Source organism: Mus musculus, chromosome 5, assembly GCF_000001635.26.
Source record: "Mus musculus strain C57BL/6J chromosome 5, GRCm38.p6 C57BL/6J".
NCBI lineage: Eukaryota > Metazoa > Chordata > Mammalia > Rodentia > Muridae > Mus > Mus musculus.
In genome coordinates this window covers 96,570,752-96,595,724 of record NC_000071.6, presented here as the reverse complement: position 1 = coordinate 96,595,724, position 24,973 = coordinate 96,570,752, and the positions used below count along the sequence as shown (strand labels likewise).

The 24,973-nt window shown below is 43.1% G+C and overlaps 1 protein-coding gene across 2 annotated transcripts in view; it reads right to left on the bottom strand.

Moving 5' to 3' along the window:
• Fras1 (Fraser extracellular matrix complex subunit 1) overlaps nucleotides 1-24,973 on the bottom strand; it is a 410,957-nt gene that overhangs the window by 189,009 nt on the left and 196,975 nt on the right. Inside the window, exons 13-15 of one of the 2 annotated variants that reach the window (NM_175473.3) lie at nucleotides 24,601-24,744; nucleotides 22,680-22,814; nucleotides 7,503-7,646 (exon numbers count right to left, since the gene is read on the bottom strand). In NM_175473.3, coding sequence (NP_780682.3) covers nucleotides 7,503-7,646; nucleotides 22,680-22,814; nucleotides 24,601-24,744 — 423 coding nt within the window. The remainder of the gene's footprint in view (nucleotides 1-7,502; nucleotides 7,647-22,679; nucleotides 22,815-24,600; nucleotides 24,745-24,973) is intronic. The other variant, XM_006534873.4, reaches the window with a different exon arrangement.

The window sequence follows — 24,973 nt, the reverse complement described above, 5'->3', positions numbered from 1 at the left end:
AAAGGAAGAGTCACAGTCTACTTGGAAGATCCATGCCCTTGGAGCAAGATGATTAGGGGTTGCATCAAGGTTATTTAAGAGTGGACAGACAGGAGAGATGTAAAAGATAAAGGATCTCAGATGACTCTCAAGAGTCGGTCATGGGGACAAGGGATGCCCCTTGCCCATCAAAGAATTCAAGGAAGTAGTGTGTGGAGGGAATTAGGAGTCCAGTGTGGGATGTAGGTGATCCTGCCTGATTTGTGCTTCTGGTACTCAGGGAAACAATCCATTGATCAACACATAAAACTAGTTTTTAAAACTGGACATGAGTTAGTTTATTTAAGGATGGCATTCAGGATAAGACAGAACAAGGCAACAAAGAAATTTTAAAACAGACAGAATAGAATAGAAAAGAAATGGCCAACAAGAAAGGCTCCAGTGTCAGCAGATGCTGGCGTGGATGTGGAGAAAGAGGAACACTCCTCCATTGTTGGTGGGATTGCAGGCTTGTACAACCACTCTGGAAATCAGTCTGGCGGTTCCTCAGAAAACTGGACATAGTACTACCGGAGGATCCAGCAATACCTCTCCTGGGCATATATCCAGAAGATGCCCCAACAGGTAAGAAGGACACATGCTCCACTATGTTCATAGCAGCCTTATTTATAATAGCCAGAAGCTGGAAAGAACCTAGATGCCCCTCAACAGAGGAATGGATACAGAAAATGTGGTACATCTACACAATGGAGTACTACTCAGCTATTAAAAAGAATGAATTTATGAAGTTCCTAGCCAAATGGATGGACCTGGAGGGCATCATCCTGAGTGAGGTAACACATTTACAAAGAAACTCACACAATATGTATTCACTGATAAGTGGATATTAGCCCCAAACCTAGGATACCCAAGATATAAGATATAATTTGTTAAACACATGAAACTCAAGAAGAATGAAGACTGAAGTGTGGACACTATGCCCCTCCTTAGATTTGGGAACAAAACACCCATGGAAGGAGTTACAGAGCCAAAGTTTGGAGCTGAGATGAAAGGATGGACCATGTAGAGACTGCCATATCCAGGGATCCACCCCATAATCAGCATCCAAACGCTGACACCATTGCATACACTAGCAAGATTTTATTGAAAGGACCCAGATGTAGCTGTCTCTTGTGAGACTATGCCGGGGCCTAGCAAACACAGAAGTGGATGCTCACAGTCAGCTAATGGATGGATCATAGGGCTCCCAACGGAGGAGCTAGAGAAAGTAGCCAAGGAGCTAAAGAGATCTGCAACCCTATAGGTGGAACAACATTATGAACTAACCAGTACCCCGGAGCTCTTGACTCTAGCTGCATATATATCAAAAGATGGCCTAGTCGGCCATCACTGGAAAGAGAGGCCCATTGGACTTGCAAACTTTATATGCCCCAGTACAGGGGAACACCAGGGCCAAAAAGGGGGAGTGGGTGGGCAGGGGAGTGGGGGTGGGTGGATATGGGGGACTTTTGGTATAGCATTGGAAATGTAAATGAGTTAAATACCTAATAAAAAATGGAAAAAAAAAAAAAGAAAATGAACAGAAAATGCAAAAAAAAAAAAAAAAAAAAAAAGAAAGGCTCCAGTGGCAGAAAACACAAAAGGGAACATGGTGGCTGAGACACTTAGAGAGGAGGAAGTCGCAAGGGACTGTCCTTAACATAGAGGACAAATAAGCTCTTAAAAGGTTCCACTACAGTGGAAATTGGGCTCTGGGTGGCCTGTGCCACACATTCCAGTGGGCTCCAGGGACAGCCTATGATGATAAATGCTCCTTTAAAGGCCTGTGGCTGTGAATATAAGGGACAGAGAGACCAATATTGAAAAGGGCTGGAGGCTGCAAGCGTAGACCCAGAAAGAAGTTCTTTAAAGAGAAATTTGAACGACTGGTAAAAGAATATGTAGACATAAATTGGGGTGTGCATTCAAAAGTGTGGGTGCAGAGACTGGTCTGGAAAAAGCTACAGAGCCTGGTTTTCTAGAGCAGAGAGGGGAGGTAGGGGAGAGGCTGTTTTGAGCAGCTGCCCAGCATGGGCTCACTGCCTACTGCCTACAGACACAGCCCTGCTTCAGCCTAAGGAGAATCTAAGAATAAAGAACTATTGAAATTCCACAAGTCAGCTGCATTACAACACTAGCACCCTAAAAACATTTCAAGATTTTAAAACAAAAGGTACTAGGGCATCTGGGTATTCTATCCTGTATGGTGGAAGACTGCCAATGTGCCTAGACCCAAATAAGCAAGATAAATCAAGAACAGGCCAAAGCTATGACCTCAATATCAAAAATAAGACAAGCACACCCCAACTCACACAAAACCAGAACAGAAGCTGAAAAGCACTCCTCACTCCCAGTCCCCATAAAACTCATGAAGTCCCTAACTCTAAAGTAATTATCGCAACAGATATTTTCTAGAAGCTAGATAAAATTTCCTACAAATAAAGACCTGCAGAAATTTGATAAAATTAAGAATTGACTGATAATAATATTATATATCAAACGTTTTAACACAGGTGTAAAGGAATCCTTAAAGAATAGCATTTGCAAGATATCTTTTCATTAAAAATCAGTCTATAACTTCAGTATAAACAAAGACTCTAGTTGAATTTTGTGAATAATTTAACACATGTACTCTAATGTCTAAGTTAACTTGGAAGAGGAATGAAATGGGAAGGGGGGGGTCCCCTAATTGGATTGTAAGACAAAGAACAAGGTAAGAGTGATCAGTGGGCGAAAGAGTGTGATGATGACCCTGGGACAGAGGTGTAGGGTGTAGACTTGCTGATATGCAAGTATGTGCAAATGGACATTTAATAGACAACAGAGATCAAAAGAAATGGTAAGGTTAGTGACTTTAGTCATGTTGGGAGAACTGGATAGCAAAACTGAAAGAAAAAAAAACCAAACTGTATGATGTCACAAGTCACATACATAAATGAGACCTAGATAGGTCAGCAATTTAAGTTTTACATTGTTAATGGAAGAAAATGAAGAACATTTTCAGCAATTGATTTGTGAACGTTAGTGGCGTATCTTCTTAAAAATTCAACAGCAAAGCTTTTAGGCAGAGAATAATAACAAAAATGAATTAAATGTCTTTGTTACAACGTACTTCACATGTGTGTGAAATTGTCAGAGAACAAACTAAATCAATAGGAAAAAGAAAAATGCATAATAAAGGAGATCACATTCAAAACTAAAAGACAAGAGAATGGGAAATGGGTGCATATTTACAAAGAAATGGCTAAGAAGCAGCAGAGGGGTAATGTGTGGCTAGCATGCTCAAGGCCCTAGCTTCAATGCCCAGAAAAAAAAAATCAAGGTAAAACAGAACAATGAAAAAATTAACATTTATAATTTATAAGGAATTCCATAGAAAGCAGCAAAACCCCATAGGAAATAGGTTAAAAAAAAACAACAACAACAACAACAACAAAAACACAGATTCATACAGGAGAAAGCCAACACTTTCACACAGTGAAGATGCTCACACACAATAGTATTAAGAAACAAACAAAAAACCAGAGATGTCCCTTTAGGCCTAGCAGCCAGGAAAATTCAGGAGCTTGGTGGTACCCAGTGATGGGCACCATATGGAGAAGAGAGCATCTCCATTCTTGGGGATGGAGATTTTGCAGTTATTCCAGAGAGCAGCCTGACACTGGTTTATCAAATAAAGCCTAGGTAGAATCAATAAACCAGCAATGCTGGTCCTGGCAGGAGTCCCAGGGAACCTTCCAGATAAGCTCATAAAACGACAGGATTGTGGCTGTTAACTGGTACTCTCTGGTGACAACAGGGGGTGGGAGTGGGAAAGGTGGAGAGAGTGGAGGAAATAAGGCACAGGGAGGCTGCACTGGTGGATGATGGGGATGCTCAAGCCAGTACCCTGTAGCCATGGGAAGTGAAGGGCCAGGAAACCTTACAAAGATAGTGCTGAGTGAGAAAACCAGGGAACAAAAGCCCTTAACACAACATTGTTTAACACAGTCAGATATGTATGCACACAAAACAAAATGCTCAGTTTAGAAAACTTCCTAAGAACAAAAACAACTTTAAAAACTTCAAGGGGATGGGGTAGATTTTTCAGTGGTTAAGAGCACTTGCTACTCTTGTAAAGGAGCTGGGTTGGGTTCCCAGCCATAAATCCAGTTCCCAAGAACCCAGTGCCCTTTTCTGGCCTCCAGGAACACCAGGTCCACAGGGGATGCACATACATACAGGCAGGCAAACACTCATATACAAAAAGTACAACATTAAACTAAATTTTATAAATTCAAGTTGTTATCTGGGTGAGAAAAGAAAAAAGAGGTGACAAGAAAGGAGAGGGAGAAAGACAGACAGACAGAAGGAGAGACAGACAGAAACAAAGAGGCAATCAGAAGCCTGTGAACTTGACCTGTGATATTACCTATAGTTATACCCACCCTCCGTAGTAGCCTACATACTTGAAAGAGTGATGGGTTTTCCTGTTGAAGTGTCCCACTCTATATCTTTAATATCTGTAACGTCTAAGACACAGGCCACAGACAAACATAGCAATAGTAAGTTCCTTTCGGTAGAACATGGCACCATTTATAACAGATTATACTGGATGCTGCACAGCACCTGACTTCATGGTATCTGCAGACACAGGCCAATTAGTTATCAATTATTAAACCAACACTGGCCAGTCTCTAACTTGAATATGACCAATCTGAATTGGAGATAAATTAGCAGTATCAACACCTGAAATCAGTGCTTGGTTCTACACTGTTTAGGAAAGCAGGGCCATTCCCAAAGTCAGGCGATATAAGCTTTAAGGCTCTAACACTGTTGAGAAACTAGAAGCTGTTTTCTTTACTCAAGGGTCCCAAGGTCAGTGCCAACATCATCTCTCATCTGCAAAGCATGTGGTGTGGGCAGGAATTGCTGATCAGTCAGCCATGGTCTACCTATGTGCCTAGAAGCCTGCTGTCATTTGTCAAAATGCATGCAGATGTAAAACCCTATTCCCCCAAGTCTCAGAACTTTGGGTGTTTTGTTTTGTTTTTAAAATTTAATTTAGCCGGGCGTGGTGGCGCACGCCTTTAATCCCAGCACTCGGGAGGCAGAGCACCAGGTGGATCTCTGAGTTCGAGATCAGCCTGGTCTACAAAGTGAGTTCCAGGACAGCCAGGGCTATACAGAGAAACCCTGTCTCAACCCCCCCCCCAAAATATATATATTAATTTAATATTTCATTTTTGGAGACAGGATCCAAAATGTCATCGACTGGCAGACAGCTCATTCTGTGGATGAGGATATCTTTTGAAACTGTGGCAGTCTTAGTCTCAGGCAGCATTAGTCACCACACCTGAGTCTCATTTTTAACCCTTTCAGTCTACAAGGAGCACAAGCTGCCTACACTGAACCCCTGAGCCAAAGCAGATGCCCAGTCCTGGTCTGCCAAGGCTTTCATTATCTCCTCCTTTTAAAGACATGTCACCAGCAGAAGATGGTCAGCCTCCAGCCAGTCTCAGAGGCAGAGCAGTGGTAGTAAGCAGCCTCCTTGGGGGACTTATAATTCACATGCCTTTAGGCCCTAGGATTAACATGAATTTGACATCTGTCACCCTTCAAGAATACATGGGGCCTAATTGATCAGGAAAGTAATGGTGACAGAGAGATTAACAGGCTGTAGCCAGTGGCACCCGGCCTCTCTCTGACCTCTCATGGGGTCTATACCAGATGAAAACTTTCACTCCAGGGGAGTTAGGAATCCCCCAAAGCCTGAAGCCAGTGGTTGCCAGAGTCATCTCTCTTCCCTATTTACGGGAAGTCACCAGACCCCTAAAGCATCTCATTTTGTTGCTCTTATCTGATGGACTGAAGAACAAAAGTACAGGAAGACTTAGGGCTGCATACCTTTTCTGTTTTGTGGGACCCCATTACAGTCAGAATAGTCTTTCAGTACGTATGACAATCACTCAACTCAGCTCAAAACTTCCACTCTCAGTAGGGCGTGGTGGTGCACGCCTTTAATTCCAGCACTCAGGAGGCAGAGGCAGGAAGATTTCTGAGTTCGAGGCCAGCCTGGTCTACAAAGTGAGTTCCAGGACAGCTAGGGCTATACAGAGAAACCCTGTCTCAAAAAACCAACAAAACAAAACAAAACAAAACAAAAACAAAAACAAAAAACAAAAACCTTCCACTCTCAGTCAGGACACTGCTACTGGGGACCAGCAATGTCTCCATAGTTGGTCAGCTCATCTAAAGACAGAAAGTAGGAAGAGGCAACAAAGCAGGTTCGAGAGAAGGAGGAGCAAAAGTTGGCAGAGGTGGGTGAAGCAATGCCATATTATAGTGAACAGGGCAGTGGGTTTCCAGTCACTTATAGCCTGAAGAGCTACACCTGATTCTTATTCTGGTCATTAGCTTTGAGACCCAAGGTAATATCTGCCTCTAACTCTCTGCTTCTTCATCTGAACTTGAGGATGATATCTATCTAGCAAAGTCATTGCTAGAACGCAGCCTTGAGTGCTGACCAAGCAGTTACTCTGAACCTTCTCATCTGGGTGTGAATCAGTGTTCGTTATAACCAATTACCATGAACTCCAGTTTGAAACAACCCAAATCTATTTTCTTTCAGCATTAGAGGTAGGAAGTTCTAAAAATCAACGTCTAAAATCTAAGAAACAGGACTGCATTTCTTCGGAGAAACTCAAGAGAACGTATCCCCTTGATGTTTCCCAAATTCTGCCTGCTCAAGCCAGGGGATTCTTCCTGTGTCATCCCATCACCCTGACGTCTGCATCCATCCTTCTGTGCCTTTTCTGCTTCTGCCTTGCTGCCTCATGCTGCCTCATTATCACTGAGATACACCTCATTCTCCAGGGCATTGTCCCCATCTCCAGATTACATCTTGGGGGTCATATTCTGTTTAGCCTGGGAGTTATGTTTATCACCATTTCACAAGTCAGAGATTGAAAGGCAGATGGGATGGGTTAATCTGTGCTTTTGTCACATGTCCACATCTCTTGGAGGTTGATCTCTTTCTGCCTGGCACAAGGAGGATGGATTGGGCTGGCTATCATGACCGTATGACCATGAAAAGTAGACTGGACAGTGATCAATTCACCTTTAAGCCCGTGACATCAAAACAAAGGTGGGTCTGCTTGGGCTAGCATGGGTCTCTGCTCCATTATACTAGGGAAGTGGTCTGGGATGAATGATATTTGAGACTTAGGGAGATGTCCCAACTGGACTTGATTCCCCTCTCCACATAGCTGTGAGTCTTAAGCAGGGGGCTGGGTCAGGATAGACTGAATAGTCCGAGTCTAACAAGCCATCAGGGCCATTAGAGGAGATCCCACTTGTTTAAAACAATACATAAATGCCTAAGGTGAAGTGAATGTCAGAAGTCCTGCACATACTCAATGAGCAAAAGATGCATTAGTTATCAGTGCTAGGATCTGAACACAGAGGGAGATAAAGGGGGCATCCCAGCCCAGCATGGCACTTACCAACGCAGGTCCCCTGCCTGTTGTAGAAGCCATTGCCACAGGTGTTCTCACAGCTGCTATCTCTCAGCACTTGCAGTGGGTCTCTGCAGGCCATACAGTGCTTCTCTGTGGGACCCCAGCAACCTGCACAGGACTCATGACAGACTGTAGAAAAGCACCAAAGTCAGTGACCCAGCCTGTCACAGAAGAGACTATCTGTCTCTCACACTCCAAGATTAAGAATCTACAGGAAGATATAAGCTGGTTCCAGGGCTCCTGAAATGCTAGGTTTGACCCTAAAAGAAATAAACACCATGTCCCTCAAAGAGAGAGGCAGGGAGGGGGAAGGGGAGGGGGAGGGGGAGGGGAGGGGAGGGGGAGGGGGAGGGAGAGGGAGAGAGGGAGAGGGAGAGGGAGAGAAAGAGAGAGAGAGAGAGAGAGAGAGAGAGAGCGAGAGCAAGACAATCTCTGAGAGTCAGAAGTACTACTTTAGTGAGCTTTTGCTAAGGGCTAAGGGCTCTGAAACAGGAAATTGATGGCTTTAAAGTAATGGGAGTCACGGGAAAGGAAATCATAATTTTCTGGGCAAAGATGGTCTGACTAATGAAATGCCATGGCTTTCATTCCTTGCCCTGTCTGCCCTAATCACTACAGTATGTGCAGGCTCCGGAGGCTCCTTCCACCTCCACTAGCTTCTTAAGAATGAGTTGAGGGGTAACATCATTGGCTACCCTTGATTGATACATTCAATTTTATCTCTCTCCTTTTCCTCCTCCCATCTCCCTATCACTCCCTACCACTCCCTACCACAGTGCCCCTCCATCTTCCCTCACAAGTCTTGTCTCTTCTCCCCCACATCACTGGTCCACATTGTATCCCCAGGACTCCCAAAGTTTACACTTCTTTCATGCTTTCTGAGTCTATGTGGAGGCTGTTCCCAGAAAAGAGGTAGTCTCTAAAGATTTTGTTGTCTTCTTTCTCTTCTAGCATTTTCTCTTTTATAATCATTTGTGTATCTTCTTTACTTTAGCCCTTCTGCAAAAGGAGGCTTGCCCTTCACAGCAGAACACTGTGCGACTTGGTTAGCTGCTTGTTTTGATACCCCTACTGTGATTTGGTTAACACATCGTCCTCGTTTTTATAGCATTTCCTTCACAATGGAGTACAATCTATTTTCCAGAAGCATTGATTCTGATCAACAAAATTGGCGGAGAAAATGAATGCATTTGCTGCCTACAAGTGATTGGGTAATCATACCTTAGCGATTTAATTAAGTATTTGTTTAGGAGCAGAAGAAAAGATACCTACATCGCAAACTTCAGAATCTAATCCCCCTCTCAGTTCTAAATTGCACAAGAAAGTCTTAATTTCAGACATTTTTTTCTCTCTGGTGGATTTAAAGATAATTACTAATTGCATTAATAGCCAGGAATACTGCAGTAGAGGGACAGGGGTGGGGGACGGGGGTGGGACCCACTTTAGTAGAGCTGAAAGAGGGTGAGCATCCAGCTATGGGGGGGGGGGGCAACCAGAGACAATCTCAAGCAATGTCTTTGGAGGTGGAACATAGAGTGTGGGAAACTGGGTCTACCCTTGTGTTTATAGCTTCTGGGCCTCTGTAGTACATAGTAGGACAACTTGTGGCCTTGGACATCATTGCACAGAAGTGGGATTTTTTTCCCCTAATTGTATTGTGAAGTGATGGAAGGATCATGCAAGAGTGATACAAGATGTGATTTAAATTTGCAAAACTCTCATGAGTGTCCTGGAGAAAGGAGGTGAGTTTGTATAGGTTATCAAGGCTACCACTATGCAGTGTATCCTGTGGTCCAGTTGAAAGATTGCAGTGGCTTAGGCTAGGGGATAGGAAGAGAGAGAATGAGCAAAATTCTCTGTGTTGTTATCAAGTTCTGTCTTAACACTGTATGCTTCATGCAGACCTTCCTACCTTGTTGACTGTGTCTGAGCACACTGGTTGTGTTTTCCAGACATCTCCTGAGTGACTTCATTCATACTTAACTCCTTCATCTATATTTTATAAAGGTCACACACAAATCCTCATCATACTTACAGTGAGACTCTGATACTATATCACAACTGTGAATGGAAGCAAGGACCATTTCCGAAACAATTCTACCCTATACACAAGAAATGCCACTCAGTGACCCTTGATTACTGACTGTAGCCATCACCTGAAATATCTCTCATCTTTCATGAAGTTTTCTCTTCATTCTGAATTGATACAAAGACATTACCTAACACATCCATCAAACACAAAGCCCAGCATCTTTTCCAAGATGGCCTGTCAAGTAGCTCTACTAACCTACATAAGAAGCTGCTGCTACATTCCAGATGCTGTGCTGTGGAGGCCTATGAGGCCTTCCTACCTAGACCCACATAAGCCACATTGCCTGAGGCCTAGACCAAAAAATAGATGATATATTGCATCCATTGAATTCACTGGAGTACTACAAAAATTCCACTGGGTAGTGCCAAGGGAAAGATTATTTAGAAAGTAAGAGTACAAAGATCCCACAGGTCAGAGCATAGCATTCACATGGCCTTGGCCCTCATGTTATAGAAGACTTGTAGCAAGTATCCTGATTGGTGGGATTTTCTTTTCAACGGATTGATAACTGATATGGAAGAGTCCAGTCCACTGGGGATAATGTCACCTCTGAATAGGTAGTCCTGAGATATATAAGAAAGAAAGCTGATAGGTGCAACATTATGAACTAACCAGTACTCCGGAGCTCTTGACTCTAGCTGCATATATATATCAAAAGATGGCCTAGTCGGCCATCACTGGAAAGAGAGGCCCATTGGACTTGCAAACTTTATATGCCCCAGTACAGGGGAACTCCAGGGCCAAAAAATGGGAATGGGTGGGTAGAGGAGTGGGGGGGCGGGAAGGGTGTGGGGGACTTTTGGAATAGCATTGGAAATGTAATTGAGGAAAATACGTATATAAAAAAAAAAAGAATAGCCAAATGGCCCCTTCTAAAAAAAAAGAAAGAAAGAAAGAAAGAAAGAAAGAAAGAAAGAAAGAAAGAAAGCTGAGCAAGCCAACGACTGTCAGCCAGTAAACAGCCTTCCTCCATCTCCTCTGCTTCAGTTCCTGCCTTCAGGTTCCTGCCTTGAGTTGCTGCCCTGACTTCCCTCGGTGGGCTCAGACTAGATACATAAGCAAAATAAACTCCATTCTTCCTCAAGCTGCATTTGGTCATGGTGCTTTACCACTGCCGTAGAAACCCAAGACAGCAGGGCAGTGGGAGGATGAATTTCACTGGCAGAGTTCCCTGCAGCAGTTTGTCCTAACTACTCCAATATTATCTTCCTCCTTCAAGGAGCAGTCACTTCCCAAGTGGGGACCGAGCTTTAGTTATTTTAAGCCCCTAGTGCTCACACTGGTGTCTAGCGCTCATCAAATGTGTGCTAAATGAGAACACACAGGTTTTTATTCATTACAGGAAAACCATGCCACCAGCCACCTTTTGCATAGAAACGGCAAAGGTACGAGCTTTTAAATGCCCTAACATTGAGGATATAAAATTTACTTTCTAAATGCTAAAAACTCAGGTGTGTTTTTGATGATGAATACACATGATACACTGATACCTACTATTAAGTGTAACAGTGATCCCTGCTGGCCCTCCTCACTTCTCCATATCAAAGGAACTGCATCTTTGGTGGCCAGGCATAGTGTCACACTGAGCTGTCATTCCTTGGTATGACACACACCTGCTGTGATTTACAACTGATTCCTAATTTCCAGCACTGAAAGTATGCAACTCCCTGCTATCTCCTCTTGCAGGCTTGGTTTACATGTGGCTTGTACTCCACTTGGGTTATTAAGAAGAGGAAAAGGTCACTGGCTCGCTGACTTTTCAGCCTGATGTTGCTTAGTGATGCATTTCAGATCATTGAGGGTAGGAATTGTATATTGTGAATATTACAGTAATAAATTTTTGAAAGGGTGAACGAGGCAAAGTTGTCTTCTTATCTCACACACAGTAGATCATTTATCTGGAAGGCCCATGACTTTTCTGGGGCATAATAGGGCATGTGTTGGTTCGTCAAACAATTCATTTCAAAAAATGAAAAGAATGGATAAATGTCCTTCTTTTTGCCAGCTTTATAAGGAAACTCTATTCTAAAGATAAAAACTTCTTTTGTTCTTGCTAAAATAGAAGTAGAAGATTTTTAGAAACTTTTCAACCTATGCTTCTCTAGGAATAAATTGCAGATCTCCTTGAGAGTTAAAAGCCCTTCCTGCAGGCAACTTCTTGTTTCTAGCAAACCTTTCCAGATGGTAGGCAGGGGGTCAGATGCTCATAGGCTCAGGCTTGGGAACTGCAGTTTTGCTCCGGGAAAGAAAATCACCCTTGGCTGGCCTTTTCCACCCTCTCTTAAGGTGTCAGAACCTGTATACCATCTTTGATCATCATTGAAGCCAGGTTCAAATTCTAAGTTCACCATAATACTCTGACTGGCAACCACAAGGCACCAGCCCTAGCTGCATCCCTAAGCAGGTGTGCCACACACTGAGTGAGTTCTCCTGCTCTGTCTTTTATCCATTTTATGGCAAGGTTACATTTCACAAGGACTAGGAAGACCTTGATGTGGATTATTGTCAGGAGCTAGTGGTTTGTTTTTTTTCTCCGTGTGTGTGTGTGTGTGTGTGTGTGTGTGTGTGTGTGTGTGTGTGTGTGTATGTGGTGCATGTGTGTGCATGTGTGAGTGTATATCTCCATACAAACTCATGGAGACCAGAGGAGGACATTGTGTATCCTGCTCTATCACTCTTTACCTTATTAGTTTAATACAGGGTCTTTCACTGAACCTGGAGCTAGGCTGAAGGCCAGGATGTCACCGTCATCCCCCTGTTTTTCTCCGCACATCCACAGATCTGGAATTATAAGCTCATGAACAACTATGCCTGGCTTTTTACATGACTGCTAGGGATTTAAATTTCAATCCTCATGTCTACACATTGAGCATCTTTACAACAAGCCACTTCCCCAAGCTCCAGTGGCTGTATTTTTCAACAAGATACCCTCTGTTTTGTACTTTCATTGTGTTTCTTCTTTTGAGACAAGAGCTCTAGCTCAAACTGGATGTAAACACCCTTGTCAGCTGACCTTGAACTTCAGGCCCCCAAGTTCCTGACCCATAGACGTAAAGCACTGCCACACTTAGTCCATGCAGAGCTAGAGATGGAAGTCAGGGCCTTACTCATGTTCTCTAAGCATCCACTGAGCTATATCCTAGCCCTGTAGGAAGCTCTTGTTGGATAAAAATTTGTTCCTATCTTAAATTCAAGTTCACAGTTCCTTCATTTTCTTTCCCATTTGGTGAGAATAATGTGTGTTGTATTTAATTCTCAAGATACAATGAGATGACAGATTTGGAGAGGCCAACTGTATTCATGTGATCACTGGCTTCAGGGAGACCTGGCAGCTCCTGTCTCTGCTCTGGTCAAAAGCAAAGAAATTTTCACTGAGAGACAGAAGATGGGAAAGAGTCCTGGAGAAGCAGGCTCTCTTGAAAGAAAGGACAAAAATGGAGCCTTGAGGTGTATGTCAGCTGCTGTACAAAGGGGACCCCACCTTTCCCAGGTGCCTCAAGCTCCACACTCTTTTCTTGCAATCTTCCCCCAAGCAACAAGAGCCCCTTGGAAAACCACAGGAAATTGCATGGTGAGTCTCAGATGTCCAGAAGGTCCTTTCTATCCTACTATCTCTCCCTCAGCCCTCAGGTTCCCAAGAGTCTAAGGCTCGCTGCCTAAAAACTCAACATCACACTTATCTGACCCTTATACACCAATCTTAAGATCTTTCCCAGGCTGGGTTTCTACCTTTCACCCATCTCTCTTTCCAGCTTACGAATGCAGACCCCTGAATAAGAACATCTGATTTCCAGGTGTTTTGAAAATGCACAGGTATTTGACAGGGTTCATAAAAACACCAAACAGGTGAAAAGTCCTATGGCCTCACAAATAGCTAAAGATATGCAAACAAAACAGACAAGCACTATCTAGGCAGGGTGGATTAGACTTATATAAGCAACACATATTGGATCTTAGACATGTTGCTTACTGAGGAAATAAGAGAAGGAAGGAAATATCCACCCAAAATTTTTCTGAATTGTAACATGTACCTAGAGCAATGAAAGCATACACACCCCAAAACATGCACCAGATCACATTACAACAGTCACTCTGGAGCTAGGGAAATGGCTCAGTTAGCAAAGTGCTTGCCTTACAATCATGAGGGTCTGCATTGATCCCCAGAATACAAGTAAAAATGGTAGACATGTTGGGGTGTACTGGGAATCCCAGAGCTAGCGGAACCCCTGGGGTTCTCTGTTTAGACAGTCGATTTGATGAGCTCTAGGCTAATGAGGAACCTGTCTCAAAGGACGTGGACAGTGTTCCTGAAGATCACAATCAGGATTCTCTATTGGTCTCTACATGCATGTTTATACACGCACACATGCAAATGAACATGCATGCAAGGACATGGAAAACAATGCCATCATTACTTAGTAGGAAGATGGGAAGGAGAGGACTAGCAATAAGGTAGAACAAAGGGAATGAACTGAGTGGTGGACAGAGAAAGAAACAAGAAAAGAACCTGACCCAGCGCAGTTACCGGAAGTGAGCCATGAAGACTCTTTCAGACTGATTCTTATGATCCAGAAATAAGATTTTTTTTTAAGTTTCCATTTTGCATGAGTCATACAAGCAGGTTGAAGCTGCATTGGGGTACCATGTGCGAACAAAGGCATGACAAGGAGGCACTCCCGTGCATTTCTGGAAGAGTGAATATCAACACTGCTGTTTGAAAGCGAGTCGCATCTATGTGCATCAAAGGCGTAATCGTGATCGTACATACTCAGACCCAGCAATCACCTGTTTATGAGTTTAATTAAAATGATGTGCCACAATTTCTACTGAAGCTGTTTATATCATTGTTATTTATGATGATGGTTAATTAAGAACAAATACTCAACAGCAGAAGGTTGGCTTAGTGAACGACTGACTAGCAAGACAAAGAAAATCGGACAATAGCTTTAAAACCATGAGTTGTAGGGATTAAGAAATGAGATGGGGAAGACGGGCAATGTAGTAGCATGTACCAAGTGATTTTCCTTTGGAAAAATAAATTAGTACATGTATAGACAGACACATATACAGAGAAATGAGCTTATAAATTATGAAGGCAGACATCAAAATGCTAAAAGTAGTGGCTTAAGGGAGTGTGAGCTAGGGGTTTTGTTGACTTTCTATCTTAATTTACATTTTATTGCCTTTATCAAATTAATTTTTTGGAATAAACACAGAGCTATTGGTACTAAAGGGAAAAAATTTCTAAAGGAGAGAGGCTATAATCTGCTTCCCCAAGGCACATAGTAGGTAAATAGCTAATCTTTTAACTATGCTTGGGATATAGCTGAAAATTTTACTGGCACTGTGTAACACATTTGACTTTTTAGCAGTGTCTCTGTAGACAGAGTCGGACCCGAGAAAGGATTTCCTTGTTGATAGATAGTTCAAGCAGGCAAACATGAAGGGAGGATTTTTTTCTTTTACAAGCAGATTGGCATTACAATGGTTCATAAGTCAGTAAGGTCACGTATCCACCCATGAACATGCTATTCTATAATTAGTATTCGTAGTAATAATAGCATTTGAGGTGAGCACATGCTACAGTGTGTTGATGGAAGTCAGAGGATGAGTTTGTGTCCCCTTTCCATGACGCTTAGCGATAGACCTCAGATCAGCAGGCTTATGTGACAAGCACCTTTACTGACTCAGCCTTTCCTAAAAACAATCTGTCTCGAGCTCCTAGACCTGCATTCCTGTGTCTTCAACACAAATGGTTGGCAAACACAGTCACCTTTAGGCCAAGTTCCTTAACTGTGCATCTATCATGACCAAGGGTCATCCCCAGCTCAAGACCTCTGCTGAGCACCCATTTCAACCCCTCGTCCCCTAGCCCCTGCTCATGAAGCGCATACTGACTTCTTCAGCACTGACTGCTTGTCGACAGAAATAGAAAACCAAAAGAGGGAGCGCAGAGCAAAGCCCAGCCTTTGATGAGACCTGTTCACAGATGCCCTGGGGGCATCAGCGCAGATGCTCAGATCTCAGCTGTGATAAAGGGCAGTTGCAGAACAGGGACAGAATCAGCATGGGAAGGGGGAGAGAGAGAGAGAGAGAGAGAGAGAGAGAGAGAGAGAGAGAGAGAGAGAGAGAGAGAGAGGGAGACAGAGAGGGAGACAGAGAGGAGAGACTGATGGTGTGTAGTTGAGCTAAAATAACTGAGGATGACAAGAGCTGGACAGGAAGACAGGATGTCGCTAGTTTTTAACCCATCACTGAAAAAGAGTTTGGATTCATGTGTGTAAGAAAGAAAAGGGTCAGGCTTGAGAAATGGCTTAGTGGTTAAGGACATTGACTGTTCTTTCAGAGGTCCTGAGTTCATTTCCCAGCAACCACATGGTGGCCCACAACTATCTGTAATGAAATCTAATGCCTTCCTATGGTGTGTGTGAAGATGGCAACAGTATACTCATATATATAAAATAATCTTTAAAAAAAAAAGAAAGAAAGAAGGAAAGGAAGGAAGGAAGGAAGGAAGGGAGGGAGGGAGGGAGGGAGGGAGGGGAGGGGAGGGGAGGGGAGGGGAAAGGGAAAGGGAAAGGGAAAGGGAAAGGGAAAGGGAAAGGGAAGGGAAAGGGAAAGGGAAAGGGAAAGGGAAAGGGAAAGGGAAAGGGAAAGGGAAAGGGAAAGGGAAAGGGAAAGGGAAAGGGAAAGGGAAGGGAAGGAAACGAAAGGAAACAAAGGAGAGAGAGAGAGAGAGAGAGAGAGAGAGAGAGAGAGAGAGAGAGAGAGAGAGAGAGAGAGAGAGAGAGGAAAGAGGAAAGAACAGGGTCTGCCTGCAAGACAAACTCCCTCTCCTCTGCAGAGGGCTTCCTCTGGTCTGTGAAATGTCACTCTATGGAGTGAACTTTGTCTTTGGCCACAGCAGTGGTCCAGGCAAAGCATCGCCAGGTACCTTCTCTTTTCTGTGCTTCTCCTGCACTGTCACCTGCCACCTTTCACTTACTTTATTCAAGAAACCCACATTCTATAAGAACAATGCTTTTACCCTCCCTTCCCTTTGATAGGACTTAAAACACTCCCTTCTTTCTACCCAAGTCTCTGAGACAGTAAGCACTCAGTGACCTGAGAGGCAAGAAACGTAGAGAGAAAGAGAGATGGGGGGTGAGATAGAGATTGTGTAATATTCCTGAGGCTACACCTAGCCAGGAATTGCTGACAAGGCATAAATTTCAGAAGCTAATTGAAAGCAGATCACCTGTAGGCCACTGTTGAGGCACGCCTGAACATTCCTGTCTCTTTTCCCCCCGTGTGATGGCACATCACATTTTTCTTCCCTTGAAAAGTAACCCAGAATGCCTTATTATGCAATACTATATGAAAACCACAAGCATGAGATGCAGCCTTACTTCAGTAACAAATCCTTCCCTGCCACATATGTCTTGAAAAACTGTCTTTAAGGCACCGATGGGTATGAATTCACATGAGGATAATTATAAAGACAACTATCAAAAGTGACCTTGGCTTATCTGTTTAGGGGATACTCTTCTTCCATTGAGCAGAAAAGTCCTTAAGTGAAGGGAAGTTGTTTGTCTGGTTAATTGTTCTTCTGGTGTCTGGCAAAGTGCCCGATACTTAGAAGAAGCTAGACAGGCATTTGTTGCACAGGCAGAAGGGACAGAGGGTCAAGAACAGGGTGTGAGGCAGAAAGCCCTACTCATAGGCAGCAGCTATGGTAAGCATGATGCAGAAGATTCACAAAGCTGTACAAGGTGGGTGGCGATGGTGTGCCAGCACCGCTCTGACCTCCAGTCTCAGCATGGGCTTTCAGTAACAAAACTGTCATGGGTATTCCAATTCTGCCAAATGTCACACGAGCTGTTGGGGACACTACCTTGATAGTGCCTAGCCCTAGACAGGAATTGCTAAAGAGAGTTCTACCTTGTTAAGAGTTCATACCCTCTTTGTGGAGAAGTCCACTCAGGACACCGTGAGACTAGCATTTACAATCACAAGCAGAAGCCATAAACCATTAAGTCTTTACAGCTTTGCACCGTACTACAAGGAGTCCGTGCCCCCCCTCCCCCCTACCCCCCCCCCCCCGCCCAGTGACTAGCTATGCTACTTAAACCTACTCCCTACAAGTAATCACCATTAGGAGTCCTTCTGCTCAAGCCTGTCTTTAAAAACCTTCTTCAGGACAACCTCATATATGTAAGATTTGGAACTCCTTATCTTAAATATCATCTCTAAAAGATACACTAATTTTGACTGAAATTCAAATAATTTTAGCATCTCATCATCCAAACACGCCAAGCAAATGAGAAAGAGATTTTTAACTCGTAAGAAATGGAGTAACTTCTCTGCATTACATTTATTTATCCATCATATATGAGTGTATTTTATTTTTAACCAGACATTAATGTCAAAAACAGCCTGTTTCTTCATGTGAGTCATTTGCTATTCATCTCCCCAGGTTGAACAATAAAAGAGTGATTTCAATAATGTCTGCCTTTTATCACCCACATACTATGTGCCAAGCAGAATAGATTTATACTTTTCAAAATTCTCTTCCAGGCCTCATCATAATTGTCTGAAGTACATAATATTATCCTCATTATAGAGCTGAGAAGAATGAGCCTCTAAAAGGTGAAATGACTTGCCCAAAGCCATATAGCAGTAAGTGGTAAATGGAGGTTAAAATAATCTCTTCAGTTACAATCCCATAAAATGTCCAGTTGCTCGATTCCTTGGGTTTCAGTATCTGAGACTGTATAGCATTCAAATAGAATACATTTTGCAGATGCTTGCTGTTGCAGTTGTGTTCGTGGTTGTTTTTGTTTTGGGTATCTCTATAAGCACCACTATCTGCTGTTATATTGCCAGCTCACTGTAGACAAATGGCTGAGTTATTTATGCTCATATTCCAGCCTTAGGAAGCAGAAGCCATAGCCTCTCCAAACATCATGAAGAACTTGCAAGACTCATGGCTCCATTTCCAATCTTGGCATGTGAATTCAGCTTCCTCATTTTGACAACAAAGATGTAGCAAGCATGTCTATCTCCATGTTTCCCACAGTCCACTGAAGTATGGCATTGAAGCACATATACGTGACAGAGCCAAAATGAAAACCCCAGTCTTTGCTTCTAGACCCTAAGCTTATAACCTGTGTACTTTACTTCTTCCAACTCTAGACCTGCAAACCAAAGTTGGCATTATCCTGCGACTTTGTCTCAGACCTTTCTGCATATCCAAAACTCTAAATAAACAAAAGAAACATTGATACATGCATTTTAAAAAAATGGACAAAATACTACTGTTTCCTCTTAAAACGTTATCGTGTTTGACTGTAATCATGATCAGTAACAGTGGTGCTTTGAATGGACTCCAGGATCCTCAGTGGGTGAAACTGTTTGGAAAGGATTAGAAGGTGTGGCCTTGTTGGAAGAGGTGTGTCACTAGGAGTTGGCTTTGAAGTGTCAGAAGCCATTCTCAGTATGTTTTATCTGGCTCCTGCTTGTGGATGGAGATGTGATTTCTCAGCTACTCCTCCAGCTACTCACCACCATGCCTTTGCTCCACCATTATGAACTCTAACTCTCTAAAACCATGAAGTTGATTAAACACTTTATAGATTGCCTTCGTCGTGGAGTTTTGCAAGAGCAATAGAAAAGTAATTGCAACAGTGATGCTGGTCTCTTTACTTTGTTTCTTAGGGTATTTTTTGTCCTCTATCTATGGTGTGTGTGTGTGTGTGTGTGTCCATTATTAAAAGGTCTTATCAGGGTAAAACAGAAATGACTAACAGAGAAAAGTGAAAATCAAGCAGGAGTGTTCTCAGGGACTTCAGTCTGGATACAGACTTGGATTTAATACCAGAATTCCAAGGTGAGCAATGGACCCATGATGCTGATAGTAAGAACACAAGAAAGCCAGGACCATGGTCCTGATACTGAGAAAACGAGAAAGTCAGGGTAATAAAGGCATGCAGGGAGTGGCAAGGCCTTATCCATGTGGTGAGAAAGTACTCACACACAGATAAGGCCTCACATCAGGCTTCAATCGACTAACAAATTGGCTTTTGATCCCTGGAGATGGGTCATAACAGTCCAAGTAGCAAAGATCCAGTCCTGAGACCTGAGGTGTATGAACTCAACAAGGGTGTGAGGAGGGGGGAAGGGGGGGGGTTGGTGCTGAACCAGATCTGGCTGGTAGCAAAGGACACATAAAGGTTATGGTAAAAACCTATGTGCTTGGAACTAAAGTCAGGGATTGGCCCTGGCCGTTATTCCTCCATGGCTCTTCCTGGGGGGCAAAAGAGACAAGCAATACATTACTGGTCTTCAATTTAGCTTACTATACAAACTGAGTAATGCTGACCAAGGTTCAGTGTGTCAATCATCAAACTCCAAAACCAGAGAAAGCAAGGAAATGAATCTGAGACAGCAAATGTGAGGCAATCTGTCAGCCACAATTACAGCATGATTTTCCCTTAATCAGATCTGAAATAGAACAATATTGACACATGCCCACATGTGTAGAAGGCACATTGTACATATCACTGACCTCCCAAGGAAGGGGAAAGGATGGAAGACCAGTGGAGGAGATTCCCTGACAGGACTCGGGACCTTTTCCACTGTCTCATTTACCTGCTCATGGTCTTTTGTGAAGAGTCATATACATGAGCTACTTGCCTTCGTCCCCTTTTTTTTTTATTCTTCCTATATATAACATAGTGAGCATGAATATTAATAGGGATATTTCTATTAATTAGTTTCCTTGGTGGAATGCTCACTTTCTTTTGGTTTTGATGGGTCAATAAAGTGGAGAATTACCCCAGTCATACCATAAATGACTGCCAAGAGAAATCATTCCAGGAAGACTCGGCACTATAAAATGGAAGGCTTCTTTTGAAAAGTTTAGCACATATTGGAAGAACATGGGTTGGATGATGGCCAAGCAAGGTCAATGGTGAAAAGCCAACATTAATGTTACAAGTGTAAATACTGCAGGAGAGAGAGAGAGAGAGAGAGAGAGAGAGAGAGAGTCAGTCCAATGCCAAGAAAGCTTAATTGTGAAGATGACTTGTGTAGTCTCAGTGCCAAGATAGAACGTGAAACCTGATCACAAATCTACCTTTAGTTTTTAAGATCACACCCTCCCCTTCTTTCTCTCCTCTTGCTCTGTTTCTTTTTTTCCTACTTCCTTATTTTATGCATAAAAATGCAACGAGCCTGAACTAAAGCAAATTGGTTTAATTCCCTGGAGGGAGCACGAACAAATTTTCCCAGCAACTTTCTACTATGGGCGTTTGCAGGAGGGTTTGTGGATGGAATGTGAAGCAGGCGGTTATGTAAACCAGTAATCAAGTGAAACATTACCCACTTCAAAATGCCCCAAACCAGTATTAGTGCCACCAATTAAAACACTGAGCAAGAGATGGGAAAATGACCAAAAGGAAGCAGGGAAAATGATGTGTATATGAATAAGTGTGCATCTGTTTGGTTGTGTATGTGTGTGTGAATGAGTGTGTATCTGTGTTTGGCTCTGTGTGTGTGTGTGTGTGTGTGTGTGTGTGTGTGTGTGTGTGTGTGTGTGTGTGAATGAGTGGGTATCTGTGTTTGGCTGTGTGTGTGTGAATGTGTATCGGTGTTTGATTATGAGTATGTGTATGGGTGAATGAGTGTGTATCTGTGTGTGTGTGTGTGTGTGTGTGTGTGTGTGTGTGTGTGAGAGAGAGAGAGAGAGAGAGAGAGAGAGAGAGAGAGAGAGAATGAGTGTGCATCTGTGTTTGCCTCTGTATGTGTATGTATGTGTATCTGTGTTTGGCTGTGAGTATGTGTATGGGTGAATGAGTGTGTTGCATCTGTGTTTGTGTGTGTGTGTGTAGAAATGTGTAACTGTGCTTGGTTGTGTGTATGGGTGAATAAGTGTGCATCTGTGTTTGGCTGTGTCTGCTGTGTGTGTGTGTGTATGTGTCTGTCTGTGTGTGTGTGTGTGTGTGTGTGTGTATGAATGACTGTGCATCTGTGTTTGCTTGTGTGTGTTTATGAATGTGTGTCTGTGTTTGGCTATATATTTGTGTATGGGTGAATAAGCATGCATCTGTGTTTGTGTGTGTTTGTTTGGCGGTGTGGTAGGACAGAGGGAGGAACGTAAGCTAAGGGAATTTAACTTTCCTCTAGGGAAAATGGGTCAATAGAAATGCTAGCAGGAGGTCTCTTTGATTTAACAGAAGAAAGAAAAGAAATAAATTAAATCATTTCATCAAATCAAAATTCCACCTATTGCCCTAAATTGCCCAGTCATTTGACATGTGTGAAGGTGTTTACACCTGCCCACTTTGAGTCTGTTCTAAGGTAACGGTGAACAGAAAATGATAAGCTGTAAACACTAGAGGTTATGATTTTTGGTTTCTGCTTTTTTTTCTCTCCCGATCTTTTATGGCTGAGATGTTTACCAAGCACTGGCCCTTCAAGGACTGTCCAGGAGGCTAAGGAGGGAAGAAGGAAATCATGAGGCAGTTGGAGCTAAATAGTGAGATCTTGTCTCAAAAATACATGAGTAAGTAACCCAAATTTAACTACATCAAAATCTTTGTACATCTCTAACTTACACTTATGATTCCAATCACTATTTCAAAATTGGTAAGGCATAAACAAATGAAATTATGGTGTGACTACTTGTCCCTCTGGAAGCAAGTACAATATTAGGAATCTGGACTAGATCTTAAAGGAGTGAGCCACCTACAGAAGAGGCTGAGAAACAAGCAGCCTGGGCATCCTTCCCTCCACAGCCTCTGCTTCAGACCCTGCTTCCTGGTTCCTACCTGACTCCCTGTGATGATGGACTGTGAGGTCAGCATGTAAGATAAAACGTACCCTTCCCTTCCCAAGTTGCTTTTGGTTATGTTGTTTTATTACATCAATAGAAAACCCTAATTAAGGCAGGGGACAAACCGCAGTCAAACCATAGCACACCTATTTGAGTAGCTTCATCACAGCTCCTGGAAACCTCCAGTTTATGCCTGGATAGGGGCTATGGCAGCTTTCTCTGTAGCACACCCAGCTGGAGCCCAGTTAGTGCTCACCTGCACATGAATGGTGATCTTGGTAGAAACCATCCCCACAGGTGGACACACACTGTCCCTGCTGCATCAGCAGGGGAGGCAGGCAAGATGAACACTCCAGGCCATTGGTGCATGTGGAGCACTGGGGCTGACAGGCTGGCCACAGACAAGGGGGAGAAAGAAAAGATGGCAGGTTAGATGGAATGGATCACTCCAAGGCTGACTCTCTCACACAGACACCAGTCCTGAGGCTCTAGGGTCACAAACAATACAAGAAAAGGGCAAGAAATTCACAGCCTTCATTTTCAGAGCTAAGATGTTCAGAGTAGGCACTGTGCAATGCCTTTACAAACATAAATGCTTTAAGTGCACAACAACCCTATAGAGCAGTATGATGGTTTTTATATGCTGGGCCCAGGGGGTAGCAGGATTAGAAAGTATGGTCCTGTTGGGATAGGTGTGTCGCTGTGGGTGTGGGCTTGAAGACCCTCATCCTAGCTGCCTGGAAGTCAGTATTCTGCTAGTAGCCTTCAAATAAAGGCGTAGAGCTCTCAGCTCCTCCTGCACCATGCCTGTCTGCATGGTGCCATGCTCCTGCCTTGATGATAATGGACTGAGCCTCTCATCTGTAAGCCAGCCCCAATTAAATGTTGACCTTTCTAAGACTTGCTTTGGTCATGGTGTCTGTTCACAGCAGTAAAACCCAAATCAAACAAGTAGGTATGGTTTTTACAAATGAGAAAGCAGCTCCAGAGATCAAATAACTTGTCAAAAACCATCAGACAACCAGAAACTGGCATTTGAAACCAGGCAGTCTGGCTCAAAAATCTTGGTCTTCTCTACTTACCTACTCATTCTCACTATCTTCACTACCCAACTTATTTTTTTTAAAATATAGCTCAACAACATTAAAAAAAGAATGAAGACTTTAAACCAAGAAACAAAAAATAATGAAAGCAATATCAATGAAAGTAACTAAGCCTTAATAAGACTCATCTGTAGCCGGGCATGGTGGTGCACACCTTTAATCCCAGCACTTGGGAGGCAGAGGCAGGCAGATTTCTGAGTTTGAGGTCAGCCTGGTCTACAAAGTGAGTTCCAGGACAGCTAGGGCTATACAGAGAAACCCTGTCTCGAAAAACAACAACAACAACAACAACAAACAAAACAAAAACAAAAACAAAAACAAAAAGACTCATCTGTAGCCTAGATGCTATAAAACAAAGCATTGAACAATGTTCACATGCTTAATCCTTGCCATGGCCTTCTGAGAGGACGGGTTAAATACTCACAACCAAAGCATAAACCTACACATTTGTGAACAGGTTAGTAACTTTACAAACCAGAGACTAAGGGAGGCAGTAGTATCTGACCTCAACCAAGCCAAGATTTCCTAGCTAAGATCTCTTCAAATTAACAAAATTTCTGAAGTGCATCTTAACTCTTTCTGGACGCCCTCATAACTTGTAAATCATAAGCTCCATTAGCAATTGTCTGTGCAACATGGCCCAAGACAATAAATCTGTCTGGATCATTGGTTCCTTGGGTGGAGAACTGGAAAGCTCTGGTAAATGATCTTGGAGCTCTCTAACATTTCTACGTTTCCACTCTGGATTAACTGAAGATTTCAGTAAATGACAGCAAGCACCATGATGTTGCTACCTTTTAAGTCTTCAAAATGAAAGAAATCCAGTTTTGACTATTGCATCTGACCCCCGTATCACCCACCTCCCAGGAAATACTGGAACATCTGTACAATTTCAGAAGAACGAGATCTTAAGGTGAAAAGGCTAAGACACTTATGACTTGCTGTGGCTTCTGGATGCATATTTCTTGCATTGTGATCCCTTCCGTAACAATACTTTGGCTCAGCTACCATAAATCACATTGATAGTCTCTTTAGCTCTAAGCAACTGTACCTCTGTACCTTTGTTTGCCATACCTAAACAAAGACTGCCTGCTTGGTAAAAGCCCAGGCCACAGCTGTGCACACATCGCCCATTCTGCAGCAGCTTTGTGGGATCCTGGCAGAGGTCACAGTGGTCTGGAGAATGAGAGCAGGTCAGGCAGTCTGGGTGGCAGTGTACTAGAACCAAGAACAAAGAAGAGAACTCAGTAAAGCCGTCAGGCTCCTGAAGAGTCCACAGGATACATACATTACAGGGAATAGGAAGGATCGAGAACGATAAAGCTTGGATGCAAAGCGGCCCCATATAGCAACACTACGGATTGATGTGCGATTCCCCGAGTCTGAAATATCATCATCAGCTTTCCTAGTCTCCAATCAAATATGTAAAGGAATGAGCTCCTCAACA